This window comes from Euphorbia lathyris, chromosome 3, assembly GCF_963576675.1.
Source record: "Euphorbia lathyris chromosome 3, ddEupLath1.1, whole genome shotgun sequence".
NCBI lineage: Eukaryota > Viridiplantae > Streptophyta > Magnoliopsida > Malpighiales > Euphorbiaceae > Euphorbia > Euphorbia lathyris.
This window is the reverse complement of record NC_088912.1, coordinates 52,680,303-52,692,555: the sequence shown is the minus strand read 5'-3', so window position 1 is coordinate 52,692,555 and position 12,253 is coordinate 52,680,303. Positions and strand designations below refer to the sequence as shown.

The window sequence follows — 12,253 nt, the reverse complement described above, 5'->3', positions numbered from 1 at the left end:
ATAACGTAGGGTTTGTTATTCAGTTCATATGTATATATATGTATATTCAAATCATATCAAAAGACATCTTATCATTTGCAAGCCATATCAGAATATGCAAGTAGCCTAAATTTACCCATTACTACATGCTTCATACATGCTCAATGACCCTTTTACAATGTTCCTGTCACTTGGATTGTACTCGTTGAACAATGAACTTGGTAATGAGGTTTATGATGATGTCACCATAAGGGATTCTCTTTGTGCTGAATGCATCATAAACCTATCACCATGCTGAATGTTTTTTTTTACGTTAACAATCCAAGTGAAAAGGAACATCGTAAGAGTATGGCCAATCTCAATGAACATTTTCATGCATGCACATAATCAGTTCTAGCTTTTTAAACAGAACATCAAACATAAACATGCTTCATACACATACTCAATCATTTCATAGCAATATAACTCACATTCATACCAATCACTTCATGCATGGTTAAGGTATTCAACCAATCAGTTAATAGCAATGCACATACATAATCCTTTACAATATACTTGCCACTTGGATTGTACTAGTTGAAAAGTGAGCACGGTGATGAAGTTTGTGATGCTGTAACCACAAGTTCATAACTTATGCTGATAGCATCGAAAACCCATCACCATTCTAAATGGTTTCAATCAGATAACAAGCCAAGTGGAAGATATATTGTAAACCTATCTCAGCAGCATAACTCATGTTCAAATAAAAAGGAATCAGATGAGTTCATAACATTTTCAGCATCAGGTACTATATTGCCCTAAGTTAAAAACCCATATCACAATGAACATTTATAGCTTTAAACTATGCCTAATCAACTACATGCCCAATGAACATTCATACACATACTCAATCAGTCTAGCTTCCTAAACAGAACATCAAACATAAACACATGCTTCATACATATACACACACTCAGTCAGTTCTAGCAGTATAACTCATAGGTATAAGAGTATGGTCAATCGCAATGAACATTCAAAGCTTAAGAGTATGCCTAATCAGCCACATGCTCAATGAACATTCATACACAAACTCAATGAGTTCTAGTTTCCTAAACAGTTCTATCTAACCAATCAGTTAATACCCATCATTTCATAGCAATATAACTCACATTCATACCAATCACTTCATGCACGGTTAATGTATTCAACCAATCAGTTAATAGCAATGCATATACATAACCCTTTACAATATACTTGCCACTTGGATTGTACTCGTTGAAAGGTGAGCACGGTGATGAAGTTTGCGATGCTCTAACCACAAGTTCATAACTTATGCTGATAGCATCGAAAACCCATCACCATTCTGAATGGTTTCAATCAGATAACATGTCAAGTGGAAGATATATAGTAAACCTATTTCAGCATCACCCACAACAACATACATGTAATCATTTAGTTCAAGCCAACATAACAATATATATACTCAATGAGTTCTAGCTTCCTAAACAGAACATCAAACATAAACGTGCTTTATACACATATACATACTCAATCAGTTTAGTGTGGCCAAGCACAATGAACATCTATGTACATACTCAATCAGTTCTAGCTTCCTAAACAGAACATCAAGCATAAACAAGCCATCATGTTTCATACACATACTCAATCAGATAACAAGCCAAGTGGAAGATATATTGTAAACCTATCTCAGCCCAATCACCCACAACAACATCATACATGCAAGAAATCAGTTCAAACCAACATAACAATAATATATACTTAATAAGTTAAAGAAATCTTCCCATATGCTAAATGCATGATCTGATTGGCAATCTCTTCAGCCAGCCTTCCCATATACTTAAGCATTCTTACTATCCCTGCAAATATTATGTTCAAATAAAAAGGAATCAGATGAGTTCATAACATTTTCAGCATCAGGCACTATTATTGCCCTAGGTTAAAAAAAAAAGATGAAGACCCAAGCTATTCAGTAGTGAATCTAACAATGAATACAATAAAATCAGCGTATCTAAGCGAGAGATCTAACCCTTTCAACGATAGGTCTGAAAATTAATAGATCCTTATTCCAGCTGCTGAAATCCACATACACAAGAGTCAATCAGATGAGGAAAAGATAGAGTAAGGAACAATGAAACTCTAATACATCTAGGAACGAAGAAAATATGGCTTACCAGTACCGTGTTTCGAGCTCACTTCCAGTGATTGAAAGTAGAAAGCAACCATGGAAATAGAGAGTGATGAAGATTGCGTAACCTAAAATGGGGTTTGGGATGAGAGTGGAGGTTTATATATGAGCTGAGAAATTTCAGTCAAACGATCGAGCGCCTAAATTTAGTATATGGCCGCGTAAGTGAAATATGTCATTTGCCGTTTTTTTTGTTTTCCGCATACAATGACGGTCATTTATTACAGTTGTCATCTCATGAGCAAGTAAATTTTAACGAAAACGCGCGGATTGTGTCATCGGAAGGCATCGTGTGAATCGAGCGCATTTTCAATTAAGCTTTTGGATGACAGAATTTTAATATACTGTCACGAAAAATAATCAGACGATATAAAAACAAATATCTATTACGTATCTTGTGTCATGTGAAAGAGAAAATGATATAGTGACAAACGCATTCATTAATAAATTATTTACTATAATAATAGTTATATTTTTAAATTGTTATGTTGATCAGTATGTACAAAGTCATTGATCAATATATTATTTACTAACAATAACAAAATAAATATGTAGTCGTATAAATGCTAGAAATTCATAGTAAGAAACTTTATAAATCCCTTAAAAAAAGAAAAACTTTATAAAAGAAACATTATACTCAAATGAACTGTAGAAACATATTCCGAAGGAAATACCATTACTATTTAATCTAAGGTATTTAACATTTGAATAGAAGAATCAACAGAAAAAGAAACTAATTAAGGAAGCAATAAAAGTAATTAGGTCCCCAAAAAATTATCAACCCTGGAATTAACAGTAGAAGAAAGGAACTTCATGCAAATAGGAGGACTAAGTCCAGCAAGAGAAAGTATAGATGCTGGAATTCCCCACAAGGAATCACCACATATGAGACCACAAGCAAGTGCTGGAGCAAAATTATCAGCCTTTTCCTTGTTCAGCCTTTCCCATACAAACAAAATCAAGCTTCCAATACACATATCTATGGCGAAGTAACCCCCAATGTAGAACGGAATCGCCATGCTCATTGGGCTAGGAACAAACCTGTGAATTCTGTACTTGGTTTCATATCTTTTTAACAGGTCTCTAATGCCATTAATAACCATAGCTCCGATGAAAAATCCAATGGATAGTTTGAGGCAATTTTTCGGAAGTGAATTGATACCCTCTACACCAAGAAGGGCGATTCCCCGGTAAATCAGGCCATAAGGTGCAGGATATTTGCTGCCTGCTTGGCCTAAGTTGGGATAGGCTTTGTAGAAGAACCAGAACACCAATGGAGAAATCACACATCCCATTGCTGTTCCGGCTACTTGGCTGAAAAACATGGAACGGGGCGAGGAAAGTGTAATGTAACCTGTCTTGAAATCTTGCATTAAATCAGATGCTGTTGAAACTATGCTCATCATTACACCACAAGAAGCAAGTCCTGCAATTATTCCCCCATCATGCCCAACCCAAGCACTGAATATGATAATTGCAAATTTCCCATAGTTTGATGCAAGTGACCAGTCTGTTAGACCGCATCCATATGCGTTGCAGAAGCCTAAGGTTGGAGCAATTACATAGGCTACTAAGACATGGTACCATTTCAATTGATGGAAAATTAGTGGCACACAAATAATGGAAATGCAAGCAAGGACAATGTACCCAACCAATGCTGCCCAGATGGGGATTTGGTCTTTTAGGAAATATTCTTTTCTCCTTTGTTCATCATTGCTTTCAACCTCAGAGTTGTCTTCATTAATGGAATTTTTTCTTGCTAAACTAATTATGTTTGTGATTAGCATGAAGATAATGTGGTAAAGACCATCTCCTAGCATTGTAGCAATAGCAATAAAAACCTGCAAGTGTTAGAATGATTAGAATAATTCATCATATTTCATATATATATATATATATATGAATATATATATACATACCCTATATCCTTGGATGCCATGTAGACTGCTGGCAGATAGTTCAGAACTGTACCAATTACCCTTTTTGGTCTCAATTGCTGGCCACATGATTCCCCATGAAATAATGGCTCCAATAAGTAGGGAAATATTTACCATATAAGGGCAAATCATTCCGACGCCCACATACGTTGAAGAAAAATCAAAGTAAAACCTGTAATATAAATAATTGAATTAAGGATCATTTTAATATTGTTGATTAATGCTAATGAAAACTATTGGGGAAGTTAACGAAATTACTTGTTTTTATAAGCCTGGAGACCAAAGCTGGGAAAGCTAGCAAAACCACAGTCATCTGCAGCAGTGAAAAACCACTGGAAAAAGGCCCAGAGAAAGCTAGCACCGAAGAACTTGGAAAGAACGCCAACTTGCTTCCTATTGAAAAAACAAGGTAAATATTTCACATAATAAGATATAATAATTATTGAAATTAATTAATGATAATTATTACTTTGCTAATTTTGCTCCATTGGGTGTATGGAAGCTGTTGATTAGGTATGCAGTAGCAGTGCCGCTAGGGTATGTTAGCTTGTATTTCAAGATCATAAGCTGCAATTGATTTCATTCAACTGTGAGAAAATTTATTCTTAAAAGCAAATAATTGATTAGATCATTAATACATATTAAGAATTGAGAAGAGAAAATGTACCTTTCTGAGAGGGACAATAGAGAACAAACCAACAAAGCTAACAATAAAGAGAAACCCCATAATCCACCCAATCTGAAGATTCTTAACATTTAAGGGCGTATTTCCTCCCTCCGCTTGCGCAGCTATTTTTGAACTCATGCCCAGTAAGTAAGACGCAGTTCCACCTAACAACAAAATATTAGGGAAATCCATAAAATCAAATACGAGTAAACCCTAAACCCTAAATTAAAATTAACAGTGCTTGATCTGGAATTTAAAACGTACTGCTGAAGGCAATTCCGGAAGAAGCAACAACGCATGTTTGGATAACAGTATTCTCTTGTCTGGTAAAAGGCTGCTTTAAATACCCAAATTTTTGAAGCGAAGTTGTGTAGAACTTCAGCATACCAAAACCGAGCAATCCAGCAGCAACATTGAGAGAAGGAATGATTCCAGTTGTCAAGTTTAGCTTGCAGACGATGAAGTTAAATACAATGCTCAAAATGAAGCTTGCGACCATTGCTCTAATGGTGATTTGCTTTGTCCATGGCGGGATTTCTGTATCCTTAAAGGCATCCTCAACGGAAACTTTACTGTTGTTGCTATTAGGTACTTGTTTAATTTCTCCTGATTCTTCAACGTCGACATGGAAGGGGTTTCGATTTCTTCTCTTCTGATGGTCTTCTTCTTCTTCTTCTCCGATTCTTCTATCCATCTTGCTCTCGCTCTCAATATCTGGTATCTCTTCCTCGTTTTCAGAGCTCATATTTATATGGAGAGAATCTCCAAGAAGATTTTCGTAATTAGGTTTAATTACGTCTTGTTCAAGACTTCCCCTATACGCCGTCGTACAACCAATTGTTCTTTTCTTATTGAACTTTTATCAAAAGCTTTAATTCATTAATATAATTTATTAGAAGGGATATAGGTAGTGGGATAAGGATAAAAAAACGAGATAAGTTATCATGTGTTTGTTTGAGAGATAGGAGAGAGAGACAATGGAGGGATAAGTCTCTTATCCCACTAAAGTTATACCTAGACGAGATGTTTGGTATTCTACTGGGATATGGATAAAGATAAAGATTGGAATATGGATAAGGATAAATGGTTGGGACAATGAAACAAATATGTTAGTCGACAATTATGATCATGGGCGGAGCCAGGGGGTAGGGGAGGGTCTCCCGACCCTCCGGCCCCGCCGGAAAACCCCAGGGATGGAGTTTTCTCCATGGCTGGAGCCAGGGCCGTTCCTGACCTTTTGTAGGCCCGGGGCGAGAGAATAAAATTGGGCCCTTTAATACCAAATTTCTAAAAATAATTTTTTTTTAAAAGTTGAAATAGAGGTTGCCGGACATCCCAATTAGGTTGACACCCCCTAACAACCCCCAAACACCTGTTGTAATTTTAAAATGTGCTAAACAAAATCAATATTGTTAAGAATACAACTCCAAAATATACTAAACATAATCAAAATTGTTCTAAACCACTAAAGAACGGTCTCTATGTTGATATTCTTCAATTTCTAACTCTTTTCCAGCCTTGAATATATATCATCTTTAATTGCCTACAAAACAAAGTATACAAATAATTAAAAAAGTTTACTTCTCCGAGCATTACGAGAGGCAAAATCATTAATGATAATATCAGCATCCATAGTTCCCAAAATTTCTTTCTCAATAGACAAAATTGCTAAACCACTCAACCTTCCTTGAGACATTGATGACCTCAAGTAAGTTTTTATTAACTTTAGTTTTGAAAAGCTTCGTTCAGCTGATGCTACAGTCAAAGGCAAAGTTAATAAAATCCTATAAGCAATAGAAACATTTGGATAACAATCTGCAGCTTTAACAAACTCAAGAATTTCAATAGTTGACATTAATTCATCAGATGGCAAAGTAATTTGCAATACTTTTAATTCAGAAAAAAAATCATTTAAATCAAAATTGGAAACACAGTCATGGGAAAAAGTAGAGTGAAGATTATCACAACAATTTTTTAAATCATCGGAATCTAATGATTTCAATTTTTTTGAATTAAATAAAAATCCAAAAATGCTTTCGAAATATTTTAATTGCTCAAATCTACTTTCTAAAGAAACTAAAGCCATGTCAACAACAATAAAAAAATATTCTTCTTTAAATAACTGTTGGGGAGTCTTAATTTCCTCTTCACAACCATTCTCATCAAATTGTTTTTTTCTAGTAATTCGACGTTTTGTTGGAAAAATAGGCTCCACATCCATATTAAAAGCAACAACTTTAGCAACATTTAAACAAGATTCACAGCCTTCATCTCTAAACTTTTGTAAAAATAATATTACACATTCCAACTGTTTCATGGTAGAGTCAATGCACATAGATTTAGATTGTAATTTCTTGCTTACCATGTTAATAGCAAACAAGATTTCATACCAAATAACCATACTAAGCAAAAACTCAAAACTCTCTATGGCATTTACTAAACTATCTGCATCACTCTTTGATTTGGCATCATCACAGTTTTTTTTTAATTCCTCCAAAGCCAGTTTAATTTGAGGAGTTTGAAACTTAATAGGTTTCACACTTTTAATCCGACTCTCCCAATGAGTATTGCACAAAGACTTTAAAGTTAAACCAGGAACATTATCAAGAAAAACTTGCCATCTTTTTGTAGAGCCCGCGAATAATGAATATATACGTTGAATAACCCCAAAAAAAGAAATAGCTTTAACACAAGAATGAGCCATATCACTAAGAGTAAGATTAAGATTATGGCAAGCACAAAACATATATAAAGCTATAGGATTAATTTCAAGTACCCTAGTTTGGACTCCTTGATGTTTTCCTTTCATATTTGAACCATTGTCATAACCTTGACCCCTCACATCATCAACACTAAGATCAAGACCTTTCAACACTTCTAAAAGTTTATTAAAAAGCCCTAACCCAGTTGTATCATCCACTTTTAGAAACTCAAGAAAGTACTCCTCAATTTTTATTTTCTTACCAGATATATTAACACATCGTACTACTAAAGTCATTTGTTCTTGATGACTCACATCAGGAGTACAATCAAGAATAATGGAAAAGTATTTGCTTTCTTTGATTATCTTGATTATAGAATTTCTAACATTTTGTGCCAAAAGAGAGATTAACTCATTTTGCATTTTATGTCCAAGATAATGATAGTGAATTTCATGATTTTCAATACGTCGTATATGATCTTGCATTACAACATCAAATTCCGCAATCATTTCAATCAACAACAACAACAACAAAGCCTTAGTCCCGAAATGATTCGGGGTCGGCTAACATGAACCATTATATAAAATCGTGAAATCAAGTCGTGCCAGCGACACAAATTCGCTCCCTCCACTCCATCCTATCCACTACCATATTTTCCTCAATTCCCAGTAAACTCATATCACTCTCGATCACCCTCCTCCAAGTTTGCTTAGGTCTTCCCCTACCCCTCACCACTACATCCCTTTGCCACTCTTCGGTCCTCCTAACCGGTGCATCAAGCGCTCTACGTCTCACATGGCCAAACCACCTTAGTCGGTTTTCTCTCATCTTATTCTCAATAGATGTAACCCCTACTTTTGTCCTAATTATTTCATTACTCACCCGATCCTTTCTTGTATGACCACACATCCATCTCAACATACGCATCTCCGCCACCGACATCTTATGGATGTGACAGTGTTTCACTTCCCAACACTCCGTACCATATAACAATGCTGGTCTGATTGCCGTGCGGTGGAATTTTCCCTTCAATCTATTAGGCATGTCGGGGTCACAAAGGAAACCCGTATCACTCTTCCACTTCGACCAACCAGATTTAATCCTATGAGCAACATCTCCATATACTTCTCCATCCGTTTGGATAGTAGATCCTAAATACCGGAAGCAATCCGATGCCTGAACAACTCTCCCATCTAGGGTGATTGTCCCTGCCTCCTTACTCCTATGGCCGCTAAACTTACACTCTAAATATTCTATCTTACTTCGGCTCAACTTAAAGCCTCTAGATTCTAGAGTTTGTCTCCATAATTCCAACTTCCTCTCCACTCCTTCTTTCGTCTCATCCACCAACATAATATCATCTGCAAACAACATGCACTATGGTATACCATCTTGAAGTGAACTTGTTAGTTCATCCATAACGATGGCAAAAATAAATGGGCTTAGTGCGGGACCTTGATGCACTCCAATCGTAATAGGGAACTCTTCAGTCTTCCCAACACTAGTACGTACACTCATGTATGCTCCCTCATACATGTCCTTTATGATGTCAATATATTTCCGCGAAATGTCTTTCCTTATCAAGGCCCACCAAAGTACTTCCCTTGGTACCTTATCATATGCTTTCTCCAAGCCAATGAAAACCATATGCAAGTCTTTCTTCTTATTTCGATAGTGCTCCATTAATTGTCTCATTAGATGGATGGCTTCCATAGTTGATCTTCCCGATATAAAGCCAAACTGGTTTTCCGAGATCTTCACCGTCCTCCTTAGCCTTTATTCGATCACTCTCTCCCAAAGTTTCATAGTGTGACTCATTAATTTGATTCCTCGATAGTTGGCACAATCTTGGACATCGCCTTTGTTCTTATACAAAGGGATTAAGATACTTTTCCTCTATTCTGATGGCATCTTATTGTTTCTCCAAATTTTGTTGAAGAACGTCGTCAACCATTCGATTCCTTTCTCTCCCAAACATCTCCAAATCTCAATAGGGATGCCATCAGGTCCTACTGCTTTCTTCAACCTCATCTTACTTAATGCCATTTTGACTTCACCCTTTTGAATTCTCCGTAGGCATTCATGATTTATCATATCGTGAGGGATACTTATATCTCCAACATCTTGTCTGCGATCTCCATTAAATAAGTCATCAAAATAGGACCTCCATCGTTCCTTGATATCCTTATCTCCAGCTAGGACTTTCTGGTCCACATCCTTCACACATTTAACTTTTCCTAGATCTCGCGTCTTCCTATCTCTCATCCGAGCAATTCTATATATGTCTCTTTCCCCTTCTTTCGTATCCAATCTTGTGTACAAATCCCGATTCACCTTTGCTCTAGCATCTCATATGACCTTCTTTACTTCCCTTTTAGCCTCTTTGTATTTTTCGTAGTTCTCGTCAGTCCTACATTTCCCCAATATTTTATAGGATTCTCGCTTACTCTTTACTGCTTGTCGTATTTCTTCTGTCCACCAAGATGTGTCCTTACCTGGTGGCATGCTACCTTTAGATTCCCCTAGAACTTCCTTCGCTACTTCCCTTATACTATGCTCCATCTTAGTCCATATCGAATCTATATCTAAATCCATATTACAAGTCCAAATATCTTTTTTGGTCATCTCATCCATAATTTTTTGTTGATTCTCCCCTTGCAATTTCCACCACTTAATCTTAGTCTCCACTTGTGGTGTTCGTTTTCTTATACATTTCCTACTTCGAAAATCAAGCACCACTACTCTATGTTGGGTGGTCGTACTCTCACCAGGGATCACCTTACAATCAATATAACTCTTTCTCCAAGCACCCCTTACTAAGAAGAAGTCGATTTGGCTCGCATTACCGCAATCATTTCAATCAATCCTACAAAATTGCCATTGCTATCTTGATATACCTTTTCATTTGAGCCTCTAAATGCCATATTATGTTTAGCAAGACATTTCACAATAGAAAGGATTCTAACTAAAACTTGTCTCCAACGTTCTTTCTCTTTCATTATTCTAATCATCAGAAGAAACAATTTGTGTTTCATTTTCCACTTTCCCTTTGATTTTCACATGCAGTCTCTTCCTTAACCTCCTTTTCTTCTTCTTCGACTTTCACTTTGATTTTTACCTGCAATCTCTTCCTTAACTTCTTCTTCTTCCACTTTCACTTGATTTTCACTTCCACTCTCATCATTATCATCAACCATTAATTATATCTAAATTACTCATGAGATGATTCCTTTTCTGAGTGTTTTGATACATTTAAATTAAGACTGATTACTTCCATATCCCACGATTACTTCCATTGACTGTTTATTAAAAGCAAATATAAAAAGGAAAAAAACTCGTCCAGCTAAAATTTTGGCCTCGCTTTTTATATTGAACCAAAAAGGTTTACACCGTAAATCTGAACTATGGATCCGGCGAGAACAGACGGTAATGGCCGAAGAGTTCCACCGGAAAGAACTGTCTCTACCGCGTGCCAATTCCCACTCCAGAAAAGGCCTGAATCTTTGAGTTTGCAGTTGAAAGGGGTCAATTCTAGTTGGGTTTTGGTTCTTCATAAGGAAAGAAGAAGATATTTTATTAAATACAGATCTCAATCATTTGGAGAGAGGTTAGAGAGAGAAAGAAATTGAGGGAAGAAGATGAAAAGATGGAGGGATATGGTAGATCAATAAGGGTATTTTAGACATTTCATTTTTGGGGTCCCATGTTTTTAAATGGGAGAGATGAAAAGAGGATGATGTGGCATGTTGATTGGCGTTGATCGGCCATTTTAACCGGCCATATACCAAAGTGGGAGGTCATCTATAAGTTCGTACATATTAGTGAGGCAAATTGAAGGTTGTAAACCAAAGTGTGAAATGGGGCAAACGTTGTACACTATCGATAAAATTTACCCCACTCTTATTGGACATGGAGTGACTTTTTTTTTTCTATTTAGACTAAAAATCATCACTTCTGTACAAAAGCATCCTACTCCCCTTTATATATCTCAAACACTTATCTGTTTTGAATTACTGAAATTGACCTGAATGTTGGAATATCTCGTTGGAAACTATCCGAGTTGTTTTATTTTTTTGGGAGGACATCCTCCCTAACCCTAACAGGGCGTTTGATATTCTATGGGGATAGAGATAGAGATAAAAGATTGGGATAAGGATGAGATAAGGACAAAATGATTCATTTTACTATAGGGATAATGTAGGGGCGTTTGGTATTTGTTATCCCATGTTTGATTTGTAGGATAGTGATAAGGATAAAATGATTCATTTTACTATATTACCCCTATGCAAATTTATATAGAAAGTATATATTATTGCAGTATCAACGTGGACTGGAATTAATTAAATTTAATCTATCAACCTAACTTGAGAAATACTTGGAACATTGTTTTAAATTTTCAAAATACAAAAAATGGAATAACTTGAGAAATACTTGGAATACTGTATTTAATTTTCATAACACAAAAAAGTGGTGAAGCTCTTAGCCTGTTGGTTGAGAGCTTACCTATGACTCTAGAGGTCATGGGTTCGAATCACATTCGGGTGGGGTGGGTTAAGGGTTTTTCTTCATCTTTGATGTAATTTTCCTTTGTTTAATGTAAGTGCATTGCGCACAACTTTAAAAAAATATATATATTTAAGATGATATATTACATTTTGTTAATTTTATTCGACATTGATACTACAATAATATATAGATAAACTTAGGTTTTTAAAAGTTCAAAATCAAAATTAACTTGAGAAATGTTTGGAACAACCCTACTAAATTTTCAAAACACAATAAA

General features: G+C 35.8%; 1 protein-coding gene across 1 annotated transcript; it reads right to left on the bottom strand.

Annotated features, from left to right (window-relative positions):
- Positions 1-2,922: 2,922 nt before the first annotated feature.
- LOC136224251 (probable metal-nicotianamine transporter YSL7) lies at positions 2,923-5,409 on the bottom strand. Its single transcript, XM_066012527.1, has 6 exons — positions 5,033-5,409; positions 4,769-4,932; positions 4,571-4,668; positions 4,360-4,494; positions 4,084-4,273; positions 2,923-4,005 (listed from the first exon to the last, which is right to left on the bottom strand). The coding sequence occupies exons 1-6, from the start codon at positions 5,265-5,267 to the stop codon at positions 2,923-2,925; spliced, it is 1,905 nt and encodes a 634-aa protein (XP_065868599.1). The 5' UTR covers positions 5,268-5,409.
- Positions 5,410-12,253: the final 6,844 nt, after the last annotated feature.